General features: G+C 34.9%; 1 protein-coding gene across 1 annotated transcript in view; it reads left to right on the forward strand.

Moving 5' to 3' along the window:
* LOC120235728 (epidermal growth factor receptor substrate 15-like) overlaps positions 1-22,987 on the forward strand; it is a 66,072-nt gene that overhangs the window by 39,097 nt on the left and 3,988 nt on the right. Inside the window, exons 5-11 of the mRNA XM_039238165.1 lie at positions 1,677-1,772; positions 5,077-5,142; positions 6,264-6,389; positions 8,875-8,934; positions 17,503-17,592; positions 18,647-18,792; positions 20,856-21,012. Coding sequence (XP_039094096.1) covers positions 1,677-1,772; positions 5,077-5,142; positions 6,264-6,389; positions 8,875-8,934; positions 17,503-17,592; positions 18,647-18,792; positions 20,856-21,012 — 741 coding nt within the window. The remainder of the gene's footprint in view (positions 1-1,676; positions 1,773-5,076; positions 5,143-6,263; positions 6,390-8,874; positions 8,935-17,502; positions 17,593-18,646; positions 18,793-20,855; positions 21,013-22,987) is intronic.

Genomic DNA, 22,987 nt, shown 5'->3' on the forward strand with positions numbered 1-22,987 from the left:
AGACACAGAATCTGAAGCAGGCTCCCAGCTGTCAGCAGAGAGCCTGATGGCGGGGCTCGAACTCATGAACTGCGAGATCATGACTTGAGCCAAAGTTGGTTGCTTAACTGACTGAGCCCGCCAGGTGCCCCAAAATAGATTTCTGAGTTAGTATGAAAGAAAGGAAAGAAACCAATATTTATTGAGTTTCGATGTGCTCAAAATGACAGTAGGTGCTTCCTATAATATGGCTTTTATTTTTTTTCCTCATAAGGCATTCCAAGATAGGTATTAGTCCCTCCTTTTATAGAAAAATTTTATTTAACTTGCCTTTGGCCTCACAACTTGAAGTAGCAGAACTAGAATTTAATGCAGTATTATTTCACTTCAGAGCCCATTGATACTATGGAGAGCTGAAAGAGTAATTGAATCTCTCATAGAATGAGAAGGGAAAGAGAGTTGATACTAGAGTACTTAGAATACCAGCATTTAAAAGTTGGAGGAGACGTTGACTCTAAGAGAAGACACTGGAAAGGTCAGAGGAAAGCTGGGAGAGCTTTATGAAGCTTTGTTGATGGAGAAGAGTTTCTGGGAGTTATTCTTGCTGTCCGGACTGCCAAAAGGACAAGCAGGATGAGGTGGGAGGTTTTGTGCTTTGTTTTGTTTTGTTTTGTTTTGTTTTGAGGCTATTGTATTTGATACCTAGGTTATTTGTGACATAGGTGGTAGTTTCTCTAGCTAATGGTGAGAATTGAAGTCAGATTGCATAAAAGCTTATGGAGTGAATGAAAAAGGAAGGGAGATCTTGAAATACCATCTTTTAAAGAAATTTGTAAAAAAAAATTTGTGAGTAAAGGCAAGGTATTATATTAAATAGACAACCTGCAAGTTTCTAAAAATAAGTTAGGAATTGGGTAAGAAATGTATAGGTGAGACTAGGAGGTTTGAGAAAGTAGTGAAGGGTTGATTATCAGCATTTGTACAAAGTTGCAAGTAATTATAACTGGAGTAAAGGCTTTTGTTATGTCTAGTTCCAGATCGGACTTTAACTCAGAACAGCTGCAAACCAATTGCTTCAGCATATCTGCATTTACTTATTAAATTTTGGACTGAGTCTTCAAAATGCCAAAAATCCAAGGACTGTCGGGAGAGATTTACAAGTATTTTGAAGTCAAGCAGTTAATGTAGTTGTTTTAGATGCTGCATAGTAGCGCTGTATTCTCATAGCTTTCCTGGAATAGTAGTGGTTGAGTCACTTGAATGATTGGTCTAGCTTCACAGTTTATCATCTTAAATCTAGAGGTGATTTTTGATAGCATACAACTGTTATTTTCTTCTAGGTTCTTTTTCACTTTTTTTTTCTCACTTAAATGATAAAAATTATTTTTAGCATCATTAAATATTCTTTGAAGCATGTTTGTTAATTTTGTATAATTTCCACTCTGTATATCACAGTTTACTTAAGCATTTTCCCATTTATATTAACACTTATTGCTATTTATTATGTCAGGAACATCTTTGTACAAAGATCTCTTCTTAATTTTAAAGCAAATGTTTTCAGGCAAATGTGCTATTATATTTATTGTTACATAAAAATCTTGGGAGTAATTGTGAAGTGTTTTATATTTTCAGGTTGTAAGTATATAGATGGATGGATGGATAGATAATGCATTTAACTTCATACTTTTCGTTCTCAGGAATTCTTTGTTGCTTTGCGTCTTGTGGCATGTGCCCAGAATGGATTGGAGGTTTCACTGAGCAGCTTGAATCTGGCTGTTCCTCCACCGAGATTTGTAAGAAATAATTTTAAATTTAAATTGTATTTAATTTAACAAATGATATCACATGACTTAAAAATTAAAATTGCTTTATCAAAAAAAATTCCCCTAGACCCTGTCACTCAGCTACTTGATTTTCTTTTTCTTTTTTTTCTTTATATTTTCTTTATTTCTGAGAGAGAGACAGCATGAGCAAGGGAGGGTTAGAGAGAGAGGGAGACACAGAATCTGAAACAGGCTCCAGGCTCTGAGCTAGCTGTCAGCACAGAGCCCAACGCGGGGCTCGAACCCATGAACCATGAGATCATGACCTGAGCCAAAGTCAGACACTTAACTGACTGAGCCACTCAGGCACCCCAGATTTTCTTTTAATGGCTCCGGCTGTTACTAGGTTCTTATGTTTCCTTCCAGAGTTATTATGTGTGTATATAAGGAAATATAAATACCCATTTTCTCATTTTACACTGTAGCTTACAATTAATAAACATGATTCTATACCTTTTTAGATAATATATTTTAGGGATCTTTACATAAAAGCATTTTCATTGTTTTTTAGAGCTTCCTTGCTTCTGTTTACCATAATTAACATACAGTGTAACATTAGTTTCAGGTGTACAATATAGTGATTCAGCAGTCCATATAACACCTGGTGCTCATCACAGCTAGTGCACTCCTTATTATAATAGTCCCCACCATCTATTTAACCCATTCCCCACACACTTCCCCTCTACCATGATTTAACTTTCTATTGATGGGCTTTAACTTGTTTCTAATCTTTTATTATTAAAAAATGCTGCAATGAATAGTAACCTTGGATATATGTCATTTTACATGTGCAGAAATATATATGTACATATTCTCGGAAGTGGAATGGCTATTTCAGAAGTTTTTGCATTTTTGCAATTTTCACAGATAATAATATCAACTTGTCTTCCATAGTGGTTGTACTTGTTCACACTTGTACCATCAGTTGGTTGAGAGGTGACAAATGGAATGTTAAGTGTTGTTTTAATTTGTCCATTTGGTTTTATGGAGTGAGTTTGAATAGTTTTCCTCGTGCTTATGAGCCATTTACATTACTTTTATGTGAAATGTCTGTTTAAATCTCTTACCCATCTTTTGCTCATTTTTCTTGGGTTGTTGGACTTTTTATTAATTGAATTCTGCAAGATATATATATATATGTGTGTGTGTATGTATGTATATATACATGCATACATTTATTATTTATATATAAATATATTAAAATATATATATATTTTTTCTTTCCTAGTTTGTCATTTGTCTTTTTGACATTGTGGTATTTTTTTCCATAAAGAAACCATTGTTTTTTTATGTAAATGAGTTATTAGGCTTTAATTTTTTATGGTTTCTTTTTCACATTTATGTTAGTGTTGATAAAAAGTGTGAGTATGGATTCAAATTTATGTCTTTTTTAAGATGGCTACCTTGTAGACCTAATACAGTTTATTGAATAACCAGTCTTTTCCTTACTGATTTGAAATGCCATCTCACGGGACACTTGGGTGGCTTAGTCGGTTAAGCGTCCGACTTTTGATTTTGGCTCAGGTCATGATCTCACGGTTCATGGGTTCAAGCCCCAAATTGGGCTCTGTACTGGCAGAGTGTGGAGCCTGCTTGGGATTCTTTCTCTCTCCCTCTCTCTCTGCCCTTCCTCTGCTCGTGCTTTCTCTCTCCCAAAATAAATAAATAAATAAACTTTAAAAAAATGAAATGCAACCTCAGTCATGTGCTGAATTCTCATATGTATTTTGGTTTCTTTCTGGAATTGTTTGCTGTTAACCATTTATCTATTTATCCATGTGCTTATCTCACATTATTTTAATTATCATGTTTGGTGATTTGTTTTATGTCTCATAGGGCTAGTTTTCCCCTGACCCCCCTTTTCAGAAGTTTCATGGCTTTTATTTGTTTTTGTTTTTTTTTAAATATTTTTATTTATTTCTAGAGAGAGAGAGACAGCGTGAGCAGGGGAGGGTCAGAGAGAGAGGGAGGTACAGACTCCGAAACAGGCTCCAGGCTCTGAGCTGGCAGTCAGCACAGAGCCCGACGCGGGTCTTGAACCCACGAATCACGAGATCATGACCTAAGCGAAAGTCGGACGCTTAACCGACTAAGCCACCCAGGCGCCCCATGTTTTTAACTTTAATATTTTAAAAGTATTTTGTCTGAGTATTATGCTTAACCGACTGAGCCACCCAGGCACCCCTACTTGTCTGAGTATTATGAATCTAACTTCAGTTTTGAGAATTTCTGCACTTACAAGTTTAGGCATGGAATCAGAGGGTTAATTTAAGGATTTGTTGTCTATCTATATCATTATAAAAATGTCTCATATATATCCATCTGTCTCTAGAATCAGATAAATATAACAACTTGGGTGTGCTGTTCATAGGTTCATGTACTTGTAACTTAAGAAATCTTAAGTTGGGTTCTTGTCCCAGTCTGCTTTCCTTAAATAGTGTTGGGAAAAAGTCATGAGTTAACAGAGCCACAAATATTTTTGTTACATTCAGATATCTTTATCTTGATGTCAGTTGTAATAAGATTTCTTCTGTAACACTTAAATGTTTTAGTTAATGCTGTAATATTTATGTAGCTAATTCAGATAACTCCATTTTTGTTTCATTTGTGCTTAGGTGAAGGTCTAATGGAGTCAATGTAAAATAGTGAAAATAGTGTTCTGTGTCCATTGAATTCCAAATTTTGTCTGAATGTCTTTAAATCCAAAGACCACTTTTTCTTCATAGTTTGTTTTTTAATTTTTTTTTTTTTTTAAAGAATAGTTTTTTTTTATTTATTTTTTTAATGTTTTTTTATTTATTTCTAGGAGAGAGAGAGAGACAGCGTGAGCAGGGGAGGATCAGAGAGAGAGGGAGTCACAGACTGAAACAGGCTCCAGGCTCTGAGCTGGCAGTCAGCACAGAGCCCGACGCGGGGCTCGAACCCACGAACTGCGAGATCATGACCTAAGCGAAAGTCGGACGCTTAACCGACTAAGCCACCCAGGCGCCCCTGTTTTTTAATTTTTAAAAAATTTCTTAATGTTTATTTTTGAGAGGAAGAGAGAGCATGAGTGGGAAAGGGGTAAAGAGAGAGGGAGACACAGAATCTGAAGCAGACTCCAGGCTCTGAGTTGTCAGCACAGAGCCTGATGTGGGGCTTGAACCCATGAACTGTGAGATCATGCCCTGAGCTGAAGTTGGGTGCTCAATCGACCAGGCCACCCAGGTGCCCCTCTTTTTGTTTACTGATGTGAGGTTTTTAATCCTTCATTGTGCTGTATTTTTCTTTTTAGCATGATACCAGTAGTCCCTTGCTAGTCAGTGGAACCTCTGTAGCTGAGATCCCATGGGCTGTAAAAGTAAGTAAACTTTGTAACTGCCCTTCCCTTTTCACAGCTTTGCTTCCTACCCACATAATCTTTGCTTCCAAAATACACTGTAGTCTGCATTAGGCTCTCACTACTGTAGGGGAGATACTGGTACTAGAAATCTTTTGAGGGATCTTACTACTTTGTCAATTATTTTGTGACAATTAGGATGGCTTAATCTCATTTCTGTTATAATGTAAACTAAGAATGGTGATGTCATAATCCTGCATTAATTAAAATATTTTACGAATAGGTTGTTTACCCCACTGATAGTATTTCCTGTTTGAAAATTATGGTTAAGTAGGTATTTTCTTTATGGCTCTAAAACAAACAATTCTTTATGTAATCTTTTTCTGAAATGGGTATTTTGCATTATAGCTCTTTGGAGACATCACACTAGTTATAGCTATCTTATCAGATTTTTAAAATTATAATTTTAAAATAATATTAGAATATAGCACATCACATGGCCTTTAATAAATATGTACAGTTTTGTCAGCCATTTGATTTGTATGTCTATGTATGTTTGTGTGTTATTAACTAGTTTTGAAAAGTGTAGAGATCTGGCTTTGATGGGACAAATCACAAACAGTTTTTTATGTATACAAATAACTTCCCAGGATTTTAGGGAATGTCTTGTTATTGATAAAAGCAAATCTAGCTTTGTGAAAAAAAAAGGGGGAAACTGATGTTTACTCCTATGGCAGTTATTTTGTTTTTAAAATCTGAGTTTGAAATGTAATGCCATTTTGAAAAAGTCCTAGAATGTCACTAACTAGATTGTGTGTTCTCATAAAAGTTACTTCCTTGCTGTGGGTTTAAGTGAGATGGTTGGACTAGAAACTCTTCTCAAAGCCCTTCTTGTCATTAAAATCTTTTGATTAAGCTAATAGTAGAAAAGCAAACAGCATTTCAGCTGCAAAAGGAATGGAAGCGGTAATGGACTTTTGAGTAACTTTTAAATTGTTATTTATAATAATATATTTTGATGAAAGTAAAAAATGTTTTTAAAACAATTTTTAGGAATATGTTGTCTATTCTTTGAGAATTTGATTTTTTTAATTGCAGTTCAATCCTTTTCACCACTATTTAACTTGTGATTTTTCTTATAGTCTGAAGATAAGGCCAAATATGATGCAATTTTTGATAGTTTAAGCCCAGTAAATGGATTTCTTTCTGGTGATAAAGTGAAACCAGTGTTGCTCAACTCTAAGTTACCTGTGGATATCCTTGGAAGAGTAAGATATTATTAATTCTAAATGTAATTTTTATGTATCCTACTTTTGTATCTACCAGGAACTTGTTGCTAAAAATATATAGATCTTATTTTGAAGTTATGTGTTACTACAGAATTTTTTGTGTCCTGACTTCATATATAAAACTATTGCCAGTTAATTTTGTACAATAATTTGGTTATCTCTCTAAAATATGAGTGCTTGAAATTAGTTATATATGTAAATCCTTTGCATAGGTCCTTTTTCCGTTGTGCTGTATGCTCTGACTTCCTAGTCCTTGATTTAATTTCTGGAGACAATCAGTATTTTCTGTCTGTCACCTACTTCATGGCTGTATCGTGGGACCTTGTCATAAGGAATAGTTTCATCTCTGAAATCATTAATTCTACTCTCTAAATAGAACTTCTCACCCTTCTAGATCTTTTTCATAAATACTTGCAAGACTAATTCTTTGACTTCACAAGATCTTTAAATCTCAGAGTCCTTTACTTTCCCCATTTTTCAAGTTTACTTCTTTCTTCATCCATCTTGATCCAGTGTCATGTTGGTATCTTTAGCTCCCTTTGCCATGTTTCCTAACCTTTCACCTGACCTGGTAAAAATCCAACTTTGTGTGAAGCTAATTATGTGCCTTCTCTGTGGTTGCAAGTAGACTACTGAGACTCTAATAAGATTGGTGTCATCATAATTTCTTGATCACCAACTTCAGGTGGGCCTTCCCAGCTCTTATACTGTTTCCAGAGTAATTTCTGTCTATGCCTCTTTGTATTTCAGACTTCATCTACTCTCATTAAACCTCTAGCCATTTCTTTAATCCCTTGGTTAGTCAGAATGCAAAGGGTCAGATGCTGGCTGTATCATTTCTTAGGTGTGTGACCTTGGGTAAATTATAAGAAAACCCTGTCTCAGTTTTTTAATCTTTAAAATGAGCATGATTCCCAGTTTATAGGGCTGTAAGGATTAAACGTGAGAATGTATCTATTAAGCCCAGTGCTTGGTACATATTCTTTGATGCTAGCTGCCATGATGCTGATGGTGATAATGACTTACCACCACACCACCAGTAGGAGTACTAGTGGATCAGTGTTGTGTATTGTATAGGTTAGGTGCTCAATAAATAATAATTTAAAAGCCATTTTCCAATATTATTTCTCACTAGTCATTTCTCCACTGTGTGGTCGTGGTCAGTGTGAGATTTCTAAACTATAAATATAATCCTATTATTTTTTGCCTTAAAACTAACCCTCTCAGTAGCTTCCCATTGCATTTAGGATACAGTCCTGATTCCTTTCAAGGCACTTAATGACCAAACACTTGCTTATCTCCATTCCTGTCTCTTACCAATATACTCTCTCTTCTTGCCCTGAGTAAAGTTTTGTTAAATGACTTAAATATCTTCTTTTCAAGGATTTAACAAAAAGTTTTATACCTAGTCTAAAACTATGGAATCTACTCTAGATTTAACCAAATCCACTAGGGCCTTTTAGATTTTATTTGTCCTTTGTAAGCCCTGGACATTAGCTGGTTAATAATTAACAATATTCATTGGATCTTTATTTTAGCTCATCAGAGGTTCTGTAGTGTATGGAAAACAATAATGGTCTTAGTAGGGAATCTTCATGTTGAAAACTGATTCTGTAACTTAATAATAGTTGCATAATCCTAGCAAAGTCATATCACATCATGTCTAATAAGAGGTTGATAGACCACATGCAGTTGCATGAATTAACCAAGATAATTTTGTGAAAAAGCATTGTAGCTGTTTAAAGTGCCATGTCCATAATTGTTTTCTTGAGATGAACAAACTATTTTTGTTGTTGTTAAAGTTTATTTACTTATTTTGAGAGAGACAGACACAGCGTGAGTGGGGAAGGGGCAGAGAGAGGGAGAGAGAGAAGATCCTAAGCAGCCTCCATGCTACCAGCGCAGAGCCCTACACAGGGCTCAAACTCATGAAACTGTGAGATCATGACCTGAGCCAAAACCGAGTCAGACACCTAACCAGCTAAGCTACCCAAGTGCCTCCAAAATATTTTCTTTAAAATTTTGTAAGGAATTTTTATTTTAAAAAAGACCTGTAATAAGAATTATTACTTTGGGGCATCTGGGTGGCTCAGTCGGTTAAGCATCTGACTCTTGATGTCAGCTTAGGTCATGTCCTCATGGTTCCTGGGATGGAGTCCTGCATTGGGCTCTTTACTGACAGTGTGGAGCCTGCTTGGGATTCTCTCTCTCTCACTCTCTCTGCTCCTTCCCTGTGTACATGTGCTCTTTCTCTCTCAAAATAAATATTTAAAAAATTATTCTTTTTACAATAAATTTGTTAACATAGCATGTAATAGTGATATAATAAAATGATTAACATAAGTGAAATTTCTCCAAGAAATAAGGTATTTAATGTTAGGATGAAACTTTTCCCTGCAATTATATGTTTGGTTTTTACAGGTAGCACATGAAAGAGCGTTAATCTTTGTCAATTCTTTTTAAGGTTTGGGAGTTGAGTGACATTGACCATGATGGAATGCTTGACAGAGATGAGTTTGCAGTTGTAAGTAAATCTAATGTTCTTAAAATCTTAATGGTTTTCTCAAGTGAAAATTTCCCTGTTATTTCCCTAAAATTGTTGGTATGAGTATTTTTTCTTAGAGTTTATAGGTAGTCCATAAATATTTTGAAACAGATAGATAATAGAAAATGTATGTTCTTACCATCTTCATTTTATTTGACTTTAAGTTACATAGGATTATATGTCTTGGATAATGTACTATAATGATGCTGAGTGGTATTGATCTTTTGTATTCCATCTTAACCAGGCATCTCTCTACCTCTCTGCTATGGAATTATTTTACTTCAAACATAACCCCAGATTTTCACATTTATTAAAGGAAAACATGGATAACATAGTTTCACTGCATTTATAAAGGCAGAGAAAATTGTGATATCTTATCTGAAGACATGTTATCCTTGGAAATTGGAAGCTGATTCCAAATAGAGTTGTATTCACTTCTTCCTTAAAGGTTAGATAGAACTCTGCTGTGAGCTAATGAATAGTAAATCTCTAATCCTTCCTTTAATCTATTATTTGGAAATTGGTCTGTTTAGATTTTCTCTCTTTATTTTACTAAGAAATTGTCTATTTCTTTGACTCTTCAAATTCATTGTGAAGTTATTCTTTTAACTTCTTATGGGGTTTGTGCTACTTTGTCATTCCAAATCTTATATATTTTTGCTCCCTCCCATCTTTTGTTTAATTGAATTTTATCTGGTTTATCAGTCTTTTATTTTTTTATTTTTATTTTTTAAAAATAGTTTATTGTCAAGTTGGTTTCCATATAACACCCAGTGCTCATCCCCACAAGTGCCCTCTTCCATGCCCATCTCCTCCCTCCCCCCCACCCCCATCAGCCCTCAGTTTGTTCTCGGCATTCAAGAGTCCCTCATGGTTTGCCTCCCTCCCTCTCCCCCACTATTTTTCCCTTCTTCTCCCCCACAGTCCTCTATTAAGTTCCATCTTTTAGATTTATTTATCCTTTCTATTATGTTTTGGCTTTTTCATTCTTTTTACCTTTTATCTTAATTTCTTCTTCCTAGTAGTTTCTTTTATCTTTAAGAGTAAAAAAGTTAAATCTTGTATTTTCTTTTGAGTACAGATTTAACTGGCTTCCATAGATATTGATACAAGGTATTCTCCTTTTTACTGCTTTTTAGATAACTTTTAGGCTTTTTTTGGATGATTATGTTTAGGAATATGTTTCCCAATTTCAAAGTAGTTAAGTTTGTTTGGCTTTTAGTTCCCTTTGTATATACATTTAGCTTGATTTGATTATGCCTAGAGAATATGTTCTTTAAAACTCTACTTGAGGGGTGCCTGGGTGGCTTAGTCCGTTAAGTGTCCGACTTTCGCTTAGGTCATGATCTCGCGGTTCGTGGGTTCGAGCCCTGCGTCGGGCTCTGTGCTGACTGCCAGCTCGGAGCCTGGAGCCTGTTTCAGTCTATGACTCCCTCTGTCTCTGACCCTCCCCTGCTCACGCTCTCTCTCTCTCTCCTAGAAATAAATAAAACATTAAAAAAATTAAAAAAAAAAATAAAATAAATAAAACTCTACTTGAAAAAATTTCTTAAGGTTTTCTTTGTTGCCAAGTTCATGACCCATTTTTACGTTTGTTCCCTGGAATGTCAACATTTCTGCTCAGAAGATGTTAGACCTCCATAAATTCGTTATATCAGTTTTATTTATTATGTTTCACTGTGTCTTCAGCCTTACTTTTTTTGCCCTTTTATAAATTTTGTTCTATTTATATCCCAAGAACCTATTAAAATAGGCAGAATAATTATTTTTACATTTGAAAAAATACAGAAATGGAAACTTAAAGTGACTTGAGTTGATGGTAATAGGTCCCTAGTCTTTTTTATGTTAATTTGGGTGATAGTTGAGAAGTGGCAGGGAATACCCTCTTGCAACGGTGACAGAAGTTATCCCAGCTATATGTTAAGGGTTGAATCAATGTTTTTGTTATGTTTTGGGGAAACAAGGTAGTATATTGAAGAGATTTGGCTGATGCAATGTATTTTGAAAGACTATCAAACTATACATAACTTTTCATAGTTTTTGTGCTAAGAATGTCAACACAAAATCTTTGCACTGGTAATATGTAGAGGGACTTTTTTTTCTTACAAAGACAAAAATTAAAAATTTTCAAGAAGGATTTATATAAGCATAGTTAAGATAGATGGAGAATATATTATCCTCATTTGATTAATGGTAGTATGTACTAAGGTAAGTGGTTAAACACAGTTTATCTTAGTTACTTGAAACCTTTTACTAGGCAACTTACTCTTTTCTTAAATTAAACTTTTATTGAAAGAATAATTTAAGGGGTATCTGGGGAGCTCAATTGCTTAAGCATCCGACTTTGGTTCAGATCATGATCTCATGTGTGTGAGTTTGAGCCCCACGTCAGGCTCTGTACTGATAGTGAATGTGGAGCCTGCTTGGGATTCTCTCTCGTCCTCTCTCTGCCCCTCCTCACCTCATGCATGCACTCTTAAAATAAATAAACTTAAAAAAAGAAAGGAAAGGAAAAATAATTTAAGAATGAATGATGCATTTGTAGGAAGTTACTACTTAAAAAAATAATAAATGCCCATATGCCTTCTCTTAGATTTACTAATTTTAACCAGTTTGTACCTTTGATTTCTTTCTGTGTGCATTCCTCAGAAATTCTTTCAAATTTATCATGGTTGGTGCCTTTAACTTTGAATTCCAGCTCATGTGATATTTATACAGCCTCTGTTCTCTTTTGGTATATCTGGATTACCAGATATTTCTTATATTTAAAGTATATCTCTTGAAAACAGCACATTGCTGTGTTTTAGTTTTTTACCTAATTTGACAGTTTTTTGTCTTTTAAGATAATGATGCAGATTGATTTTATTCCCCCTGCCTTATTTATTTTACCTAATTATTTTCTCTTTTTTTCTGTTCCTTATTACTGGTTATCAAGTAGTGATTCATTCAGTTTCCCTTCTTATTAAATTAGAAATTCTGTTACAATGTCTATTCCATTAATGATTAATAACACCTATCCCTGTACTTACAATACTTATTTCTCTAGTTGTTGAAAATAAGGTCATCTTCACTCCAGTAAAACAAGTCCTTTAGATTATTTTCATTTCTTTCTTCTTCACCTCTTAATCCCAGAAGATTTGAGAACATTTTTTAAAATTCTAGATTTTACTCAGTTATTTCATTCTTTTGGTTCTTGGATTTTCCTTGTAATTTTGGCAATAGTCTCACTAGCATTCTTTTGGTAGACTTTGCTTGATAAATCTTTCTCCATCTTTTTACTTTATGAATGGGGCAACATAGTCCATACTTTTTTTTTATACTTCTCAGAATCTGTAACTTTTTTAAAAAATTGAAATAATACAAGTAACATACAGTGTTGTATGAGTTTCAGGTGTACAATATAATGATTCAACAATTCTGTATATTACTCAGTGCTCACCACAATAAGTATAGTTACCATCTGTTACCAAACAACATTATTACAATCTTTTGACTATATTCCCTATGCTGTGCTTTTCATCTCCATGACTTAATTTATTTTACAACTGGAAGTTTGTACTTCTTAATCTTCTTTATCTATTTCATAATGGGATTCTATCTCAATCCCCACCTCCCACCTCCTTTCTGGTAACCACCAGTTTGTTCTTTGTATTTAAGAATCTGTTTTCGGGGCGCCTGGGTGGCCCAGTCGGTTAAGCATCCGACTTCAGCTCAGGTCATGATCTCACGGTTCGTGGGTCTGAGCCCCGCATCAGGCTCTGTGCTGATAGCTAGCTCAGAGCCTGGAGCCTGCTTCGGATTCTTTGTCTCCCTCTCTCTCTGATTGTCCCCTGCTCATGCTGCCTTTCTCTCTCTCTCAGAAGTAAATAAAACATTAAAAAATTTTTTAAAAAAAGAATCTGTTTTCTTGTTTATTTGGCTGTCTCTGTTTTTTTCTTAAAAAAAGAAAAATTTTTTTCTTCCACCAATGAGTGAGATCATATGGTATTTGTCTTTCTCCGTCTGACTTATTTCACTTAGCATTATATTCTCTAGGCCCATTCATATTGTTGCAGATAGCAATATCTGTTTTTTGTGGTTGAGTAATCAATATTCCAGTGCATGTGTGTGTGTACCATATCTCTTTATTCATCTATTGATGGACACTTGGGTTGTTTCCATATCTTTGCCATTGTAGATACTGCTACAATAAACATGGGGGGGGGTTGCATATGTCTTTTTGAAATAGAGTTTTTGTTTCCTTTGGGAAATACCCAGTAGTGAAATTACTGGATCATATGGTATTTCTATTTTTAATTTTTTGAGGAACCTCCGTCCTATTTTCCACAGAGGTTGCACTGATTTGCATTCCCACCAGTAGTGCGTAAGGATTCCTTTTCCTCCACATCTTCACCAGCACTTGTTATTTCTTGTCTTCCTGGTTCTGGCTAGTTTGACAGGTATAAGGTGATATGTCATTGTGGTTTTGATTTGCATTTACCTGATGTCTTCCTTTACTATGTGATAGTTTCTCTGTCTTGCCTTGTTTTTCTATGACTTTGGCTATAGGCGTGTCTGAGTGGCTCACTTGTTAAGTGTACTTCTCTTGATTTCAGCTCAGGTCACGATCTCATGGTTCATGGGATTGAACTCCACATTGGGCTCTATGCTGGCAGTGTGGAGCCTGCTTGGGATTCTACCCTCCCTCCCCCCCACTCATTTTGCCCCTCCTCTGCTCATGCTCTCTCTCAGCCTCTTGCAAGAGCTCTAGATAAGTATCCCCTAGAATGTCTACCATTCTATCTAGGGTATGGGTTTTTGGAAAGAATACCACAGATGTGAAATGCCTTTCTCATCACATTTATCAGGGGGTACTTGATATACAAATGCCATTACAGGTGATGTTAACCTTCATTACTTGGTAAAGTTGGTGTTTGCCAGGTTTCTTCACTATAAAATTACTATTTTCCCCTTTCCTTACTTTATTCTTTGGAGAGGCAGACTCATACTTTTAACTTTGTGTCTTCATATTGGTTTTTACATTCTTATAAGGCTCTACGTTTTTCTGTCAAAGTAAGTGGTCTTTGTTTTTGTCAGTAGCATTTGTTGGGTCCTCATTACTTGAAGAGTTTTTTGCACTTTGAGGGTTTATTAATTGTATTTGTATTAACACGTTCACATTGTACTGAAATTAACTTGTTACATGTTTACTGCTTCTATTGGGTGGTAAATGTGAAAGAGCTTTTTTTTTTTTGTATTTCTAGTGCCTAGCACAATGTCTCATGGCTAGAAATTCTCAGTAAATATTTTGTTGAATTAAAATGATGAAGATACACTTGTTGGGATGAGCACTGTGTGTCATACGGAAACCAACTTAAAAATAAACTATGAAGGAAAAAAATAAAATAGAACACTTTTAAAAAAATAAATAAAATGATGAAGAAAACTTGTATTATTTGTAATACACAATAAATGTCTGATATTTTCATCCCAGAATGCTATTTTAAGAAATTAAAACCTGGCAGTTTAAGTGATTGAGTAGACAAATGAGCAAATAAAACTCTTAAGATACCTATAAAATACTGCTTCTCGAAGTATGGTCTCCCGTCAGCAAAATCAACATTACCAAATAACTTATTAGAAATGTATATTCTTTAGCCTTACCCCAGACCAACTGAATCATAATCTCTGGGGTAGGGCCAAAGAAGCCCTACCAGGGATCCTGATGGCCAATAAAATTTGACAAATATTCCCTAAAAGCACAGAGGAAAAAAAAAGGCAAAGAAAGTGAGGAACAGCTCCTGGTAATTGACTGCAACAGTAAAACTAAATCCCCTCTTTCCTGTTATCACTGAGAGAGTTTAGGCTTGTTTTGGACAGATCCATCCTTCGTTCATTCGTTCATTCGTTCGTTTGTTTGTTCCTTTCTTTTTGTGAGTATGGTGTATCATTTGATTTAGTTGCTGTATTTGTTTCAATGGCAATCTTTGATTAGGATGAAGTATAATGTAAAAAAAAAATTGCAAGCCACCATTATACTGTTCACTTTTTCTGTTTTATTTGGTAGAAAAATTTTTGGCTTTAGTTTTATAAGGAAAACTATTTTCAAGGCAACATGAAATTAATGATACATTTTTTTTTAACTTTAAAAAAATGTGTTGTCTATTGGCAGCAGATAGCTGACATAGCTTTTTTGCTTCTAGTGTCTACTTTTTCCAGGAAATGACTCCCATCTGCAGCAAGAGGAATGCTGACCTTTAATGTGCATGTTAGTCACTTCTTTTAGCTTAGTGCCAATTTAATAATATTACATACACATTTTGTGAATTTGGTTGAAAGTATGTGCTAGTCAGATTGTTTTCACTCTGGATTTTCAAGCTTTTGAAGATAATAAAGTTTGTGTGTTTCTAAAACTAAAATTGAATTCTTCTAGTTGACTAGTGAATGGGGAGAGGAAGAGCTCTTCGTTTGGGTCAAACAGTTAAATGTGGTCCCGGGACAAAGAGTGTCAGCATCCTTGGAAACTTCTTAGCAATGTAAAATATTGGGCCCAACCCAGACTTAATGACTGTAGAATTCTGGGAGTGGAGCCCAGAAATCTGTGATTTATAAAGTTGTCCAGGTAATTCTACAATTTGGATCCCAAATTGTACAATTGGGTCCCAGAAGGGTGAAAGTTTAGTTTTATCCCCTGTAGAGGAAAGCATGGTATTATAAAATTAGATGTGTGCTCATAATGCAGCTGATCAAATCTGGGGAAAACGAGAGCTTTGTAGCCAGGCCTTGCTTTGAGCCCTGTACTATCACTTCTTAAAAAATATCAGGCGAGTTGCTTAGCATCTCTGAGCTTCAGTTTCTTCATATGGTAATCACATACTGGTAATCACAAATCATGGATCAGTGTTATTATTAGGCATTCAATAAATACTAATTTGAGAGCCTCATATAACTTAGAATTGGAAGCAAACTTCTTCTGGGGGAAAACATCATTTTCAGTAGAAACAAAATAATTAAGAAGTAGTTAAATTTCCTTCTAGTTGCTGTTGGAATCTTTTTGGTGGTTTCAAGTTTCTTTGAGTAATTTCATATGCATGAAGATTGTCACGGAATCTTTATCTTTTGAAAGTCTTAAAGGTGTCTTGAATTCTTTAAAATGAAGGGAGTATCCTGGGGCATTCTATATGTAGAATGCTCTTTGCAAATCTTTATGTGTTAGTAATTAAAAGTAATTTTAATAGGTAATACATTCTCATCGTTCAGAAATCAGTGTGGTGTAAGAAGATATTCAGTGGAAAAAAATCTCAGCTCCATCCTTGCCCTCAGTGCTCTATTTATACCTTCGCTATACCCAACCATTTTTCTTAGTTTCTTTTTCATACTGCTAGAATTTTAAAGTGAAAATATAAGTACATATTAATAATTATCACCTCCTTACCACACAAGATAACACACCGTACACACTGTTTTATACATTAACACTGTACTTGGATATCTTTTCACAGAGAGCTCTACAATTCTTTTTTTGTCCCCCCTGGGTGAGCTTTATTGAGGACCACATATAGTGAATTGCATTCAATTTAAGTATATATTTGATGAGTTTTGATAGTTTTTTGTATTTGTGAAGGTATCCCAGTAAGATAGAGAATGTTTCCCATGGTTTTTTGTTTGTTGGTTTTGGTTTTTTTTTTGTTTCATAGTATTTTATTGTATAGATATACCATAATTTTTTTAAACCAGTCTTTTGTGTTGAGGACTTGGGTGCTGATATGAATAATTCTACAATTATTCATATAATTGTAGAATTCATATTTTACAATCTTTTTCATATAGTGTTTTTTATGTAGGCAGGTAAGTCTGAAGGTAGATTCCCAGATTGGGGATTGCTGAGCCAAAGGAGAAGTAAATAGATTTGGTAGTTATTGCCAATTTGCCCTTCATAGGCTTGGTACCAGTTTGGGCTCCCATGAGCAATGTCTGAGGGTGCCTATTTGCCCAGTCTGTTAACAAAGTATATTATGAAACTTTGGATTTTTGCTATTAAGTGGAAAATGGTATTTTAATATAGTTTTAACTTGGAAGTTTTCTTGTGAGTGAAAGGGAGCAATTTTTGTATGTTAAAGGATGGGCCATTCATAGTATTTACTTTTCTCTAAAATATCTATTTATATTCTTTGCTCATTTTCCTATTGGATTTTGTTTTTTTGTTTCTGTTAATTTCTAGGGACTCTTTTTAGGAAGATTAGCTCTTTCTTTACAAATACCTTTTTCTCTGATTGTTTGCTTTTGACACTGCAAGAATTCAGTTGAAGGGTATGTGCCTGAGTTTTTGCTACTCTGGATATCTTCCTAACAGTTGCTTAGCTTTGATTAGGTTTGATTTATTTCCTTTATTCCTTTCTTCCTTTCTTCTCTCTGTCTTTTCCTCCTTCTTTCTTTCCCACCATAACTTCTTAAAAAAAGAATTTGTGACAGCTTGAAGATGCTTTTTTGTTGCACAATAATCGATTCAGTGGGTGTATGTTGTTAAATGATTTTAATATATGTGACCCTGGCTCATCTCTCTTGAAGGCAATGTTTTTGGTATATTGCGCATTGGAGAAAGAACCTGTGCCAATGTCCTTGCCTCCTGCCTTGGTGCCACCTTCTAAGAGAAAAACGGTCAGTATATCAGGCTCTGTGCAGTTGGTCCCCTCTTCAGCACCAGCCAAGGAACCTTACCACTCCTTACCACCTGTAGGCATTTTACCTACCAAAGCACCATTAAGACAGGTATAGATCTATCAGTGTTAAAGGACTTTTTTTTAAAAATGCATGGCATTTAACAGTTGATTGCTTGATGAAGACAGAAGGAACAATCAAAGGGATCAAAGATTTAGAGCACCCTATGGTTAAACCTGCATAATATGATGTCATGGAGTAGACAGATAATCCTTCTCCTGCATTTGGCCTTACTTAGATCATATGGATATTTTATTGGCTTTGCCTTGATCTACCTGGAATTAAAGTTGGAGACAGAAGATACTCCATGCTAATCTGGCATGCTTGCCTGGGCACAGTTAATAGATGTTTTTGTTTTTATAATCCTCAGTTAACTCTTGATTCTTTGGGATCAAATTATCCAATTTTGGGTTGTCTAAGGCCTTTTTTTCCCTCCAGCCTGCTGTTTATCAGGCTAAGTAAAGGAAAATAATGACAGCATATGCAAATTAGCCAGTTCAGCTACAGTTAAGAATGCTGAATGAAATTATAAAAAAATGGAGATTGAGAATTAACTGAATATTTGTTTATACAGATTTTCTTAGTTACCCATATTAATGTGGTCATTCATAAGTCAAGAGTTAACTATGCTTGAATTTACTCATTATTTTTAAGTAAATTATTTTTTAAGTAAATTACCTTTAGGAAAAAAGTAGAAGGGGCATCTGTAAATGTAGTTCCCTAGCTGACCTAGATTTTTCTTCTGTAATTTTCTTTTCACCACAGCATTTCGATTAGGATGTGATGAAAATGGTAGATGGTTGTTATGGTTAGTGGGGTAGAGTTGCTCACAGTTTTTACAGATACTGTCATGGGTTGAAAGAATGACACTTCAAAGTTTGTTTCATTCTGACAGAAATTATATACATATATATGTGTGTGTGTGTATATATATATATGTATATATGTGTATATATATATATACATACATGGTTTTGCTTTTTTTCCCCTGTAGTGGGTTGTATCCCCTGCAGAAAAGGCTAAATATGATGAGATCTTCTTGAAAACTGATAAAGATATGGATGGATTTGTGTCTGGATTGGAAGTCCGTGAAATCTTCCTGAAGACAGGTTTACCTTCTACCTTACTAGCCCATATTTGGTAAGATTTTATTTAAATTGATTTAAAAAATAAGGTTTTTATAACTCTAGTTTTGTCCATTCTTATTTTTAGACATTTATAAATTGGACAGTTTTGTTTCAGAATTCTTTATAGAGAAAATTTAAATCTGAAGATTTCTTTTGGATAATGTACAAAAGCTTGAGAATGGATTACCTGTTTTATAAGATTGTCAGTTAATGATTACTAGAATGTTTAAATGCAACATCTATTTATATCAATTAAAGTTAATTTTTTTAATGTTTATTATTTATTTTTGAGAGAGAGAGAGAGAGTGTGTGTGTGTGTGAGTGGAGGGAGGGGCAAAGAGAGAGGGAGATGCAGAATCCGAAGCTGTGAGCTGTCCATATGGAGCCTGATGTGGGGCTTGAACCCACAAACTGTGAGATCATGACCTTAGCCAAAGTTGGATGCTTAACCGACTAAGCCATCCAGGTGCCCCTAAACTTAAATTTTTAACGGAGAATCCAAAAATCTGAAATTTAAGCAATATAAAAAACAGTATCTTCAAGGTGTGCTCACATAATTCTGTAGGGTATATGTATACTTTTATATCGTTACATAGAAATTACACACTTAGTCCTTAAAAAAGATGAGCTTTAGTGTTGCTAGTGAATTTCACATTAAATGAGACCATGCATATGAACATTTATAGTGTATCAGCTGCCAATCCACCTGACTATACCAGAGGTTATCTTGAGGTTTTCTAGGGGCACAAATATCAGATGTGGAACCACATAGCTGCAAAGAGAAACTTAGAAAAGAACAAAGGAGGACAGTAGATCTGCCTTAAAAGGAACAAGAACTCAAGACTAGGAAAGATTAAATGTGTATAACTAATAATAGCTGCCACTTTCAAGTGGCTAGGCTAGGCAGTGTATGTAATAAATGGCAGCTGTCATGGGCTTGGTTGTTGGCATCATGCCCAGACTTTTTATGTACTTAGCCTTTACTTCTCACTGTAACCTTCCAGGATATGTGTTTTCTCTACTTATAGATGAAGAATCTAAGTCTTGAAGAGGTTAAAAAAAATTGTCCAAGGTCACAAGAAGAAATAAGTAGAGAAGCTGGAATTCAGGGTTTCTTTGACACCTTAGCCCACAGTCTGTTCATCAAGGCCACATTGCCTTTAAATGAACGAAATGGATCAGAACTTCAGAAAGCTGAGCTTAACAAAAAGTGAAAAAAGAAAGGAAGAAAGAAAAAGAAAACTAGGATAAATCATTTGCTGTTTCTCTTTAAGTGATTTTGTAAAGCTTTCCAGATTGCTGCCTTCTCTTCACATGTGAACTCCATTTGCAGCTGTTGTTTCTGCTTTGACTTGGTGATCCTTATATCCGCCTACTCCCAAGAGTTGCAGGAGGCAAGCCAACATGGAAATTTTTTCTTGTTTTAGAATCATTCTCCTGCCACTAATGAACCAAATTTGTCGAAACTTAGGTTTCATTTTTAACATCTTTTAATACTGAGAACGTTGGGATTCTTTGGCCCACTACAACTCTTACCCTGTAGTGGTTCTGGAAATTGGTAAGAAAGCACAAAGCAGGGGCGCCTGGGTGGCTTAGTCGGTTAAGCGTCCGACTTTCGCTTAGGTCATGATCTCGCAGTTCGTGGGTTCGAGCCCCGCGTCGGGCTCTGTGCTGACTGCCAGCTCAGAGCCTGGAGCCTGTTTCAGTCTGTGACTCCCTCTCTCTCTGACCCTCCCCTGCTCACGCTGTCTCTCTCTCTCTCTCCTAGAAATAAATTTAAAAAAAAACATTAAAAAAAAAAAAAAAAAAAAAGAAAGCACAAAGCAAACTCAGATAAGAGACCCCTGCTCAGCACGAGGGTGAATGTTCTCTTTCTCTTAAAACCATTTTAGCTGATCTCGCTCTTCTAACATTTGTGTGAATTTTGGGCAAGCCATACACACAAAAAAGTATGACTTTCTTTTTTAATTCAACTGATCATTTTTAAAAAGCTACTGAGTCCTATTACTTTTATCCTGGATTTTTAGAATGGTAGCTGTAGCATTTATATTCTGTTTGTTTTGTTTATTTGTACAGGACATTATGTGACACAAAGGACTGTGGGAAGCTTTCAAAGGATCAGTTTGCATTGGCTTTTCACTTAATCAACCAAAAGTTAATAAAGGGCATTGATCCTCCTCACATTCTTACTCCTGAGATGGTTCCACCATCAGACAGGGCCAGTTTACAGAAGGTAAGACAACTTAAAAGAAAACCTGAATGTATTAACAGGAAGGAACAAGTTCTGTGTTAGATGACAGACTTGATTTGTAGGAAATAGTGGAGAAAATGTATCTGGCTAGGAGCAGAGCATTTTACTGTTTGTGGTTTAGTTTTTGTCTAAAAATATGTTCAAATGCCTTGTATGACATCCTTGGGCTGCAGATCGTTTACCCTAACATTTATTACACATATGGCAACCATATTTTTGAATCTAAAAATTGGGAAAATGTGGTCTTTTTTTTACTCCTTTTGGGTTTGTGAATTAATTTTTATGAATAAGGTATAAAATTTAAGTGAAATCAGTAGGAATTATTGTGTTTCATTTGATGATTCACTCTTACAGAAAATACAAATTTGAAAACAAAATCTGGGAGATTATTATTTCTTGATGTCAGCTTTATATATAAACAAGAAGAACATCATGTTGAGAAGAAATCTGTGTGGTTTTTGCCACGTAGATGACCTTCTTTTCCTGAGGATATGGCCAGAATTTCATATCTGAACAGCTAGAAGCAGGTTTTAGCCAGGCTTCTGGCCAGCAGTGGGAATTTTCAAAACTACATTGTTTTAGCCATGCTGTGCCTTGATTTTTCTCTCTTCCTCTAGAAATCCTTTCTAGCATAGTATATTTACAATATCTTGGCCTTAATAGAGCTTAAAAGGATTTATATTGTCTAGTGGCTATTTGCCTTTAAGAATATGTACTTTGTGTCTTTAAATCTCTTGTGACCTATAAAATAATTACTTCTGTGGTTATTTCTTAGAGTTAGATATAGTAAGAGTGGTCAAATGTGTGGTGTAAGGAGAGCTGTCTTTGAAATGTCAGGAGAATATTTTAGTTTACATTCATTTTGCCATATAGGTTTAAAAAATCCCATTTTAACCTAGTAAAAGTCAAACTTGGATTTTTCCCCTGAAGTCAACTAAATGGAAATTTATAGCCACCAGGTACAGAAGTTAATTCTAAGAGTTTTGTTCTATTTTAAGATAAACATTTGGTAATCTGTTTTGTGAGTTTGCGGAGGGTGGAGCGGCACATTTTTGTGAAGTTTTTGAGATTTCTTGTGATGTAGGATAAGGGTTCCCCAAATTGTAGAGAAAGTTCAAGTGAAGCCACCCAGAAAGATAAAGGTTACAAATTTGTATGTGTGCTCTCTGCAATACCTGTATTTCAGTTGTTTCTTCCTTTTATTCACCTATGCAGACTGTGTTTTACCTTCATTGTTTACCACCTTCATTTTATATCCACTAAGTCTCTCACCAATACAAATTATAGAGAATGACAGAACTTTCTGAAATTATGTTTATTAAGTCTCTATAACATTAGGTAGACACTGCAGGTTGCATCTGCTTTACAGAGTTTTTAATAGATTTGTCTGAAGTCCATTTACAAGACCATAGATACCTTTGTCTATTTACGTCAGATATCAGTATTACACTTTAAAATGAGATTTTATCACTATTATCTATTAACCAAAATTTTTAACCTAAATAGTAAAAAATTGCATTTGTTTTGTCTCTTGAATAATCTTTCTCTTTATAATCTAATTTTCTTAGAACTGCATTTTTTTTTTTTTTTTTTTTTTTTTGCAGCTTTGACTAACCTTTTTTTGAATATTGCTTTCTGTGTTTTTTCTAGTTTGGACTATTTTTTCCCTTCTGCAGCCCTCTGCTTTTCGCCTTTCTTGTACTATCAGTTTCTTTGCTCTCTCAAGGTTAGAGCTTTACTTTATGCCTTTTTTAGCATTACAGTTTTTGCTTTACAATTTGGAAATTAGAGGCTTTTTAAGTGGCAAAATTGATGCAGAAAAAAATACTTAAACAGCATGATTTTGTCACATGTCTGTCACTTGGTCCTTGTATGCATTTTAGCTTACCTTCCTTAGGCTCTTTGACCCACTTAAAATCACCAAAGTGGAATTTTTGTGTAATGCACAAATAAGGTG

The sequence above is a fragment of the Hyaena hyaena genome, unplaced genomic scaffold, assembly GCF_003009895.1.
Source record: "Hyaena hyaena isolate Hyena2069 unplaced genomic scaffold, ASM300989v1 scaffold_5, whole genome shotgun sequence".
In the NCBI taxonomy this organism is placed as follows: domain Eukaryota; kingdom Metazoa; phylum Chordata; class Mammalia; order Carnivora; family Hyaenidae; genus Hyaena; species Hyaena hyaena.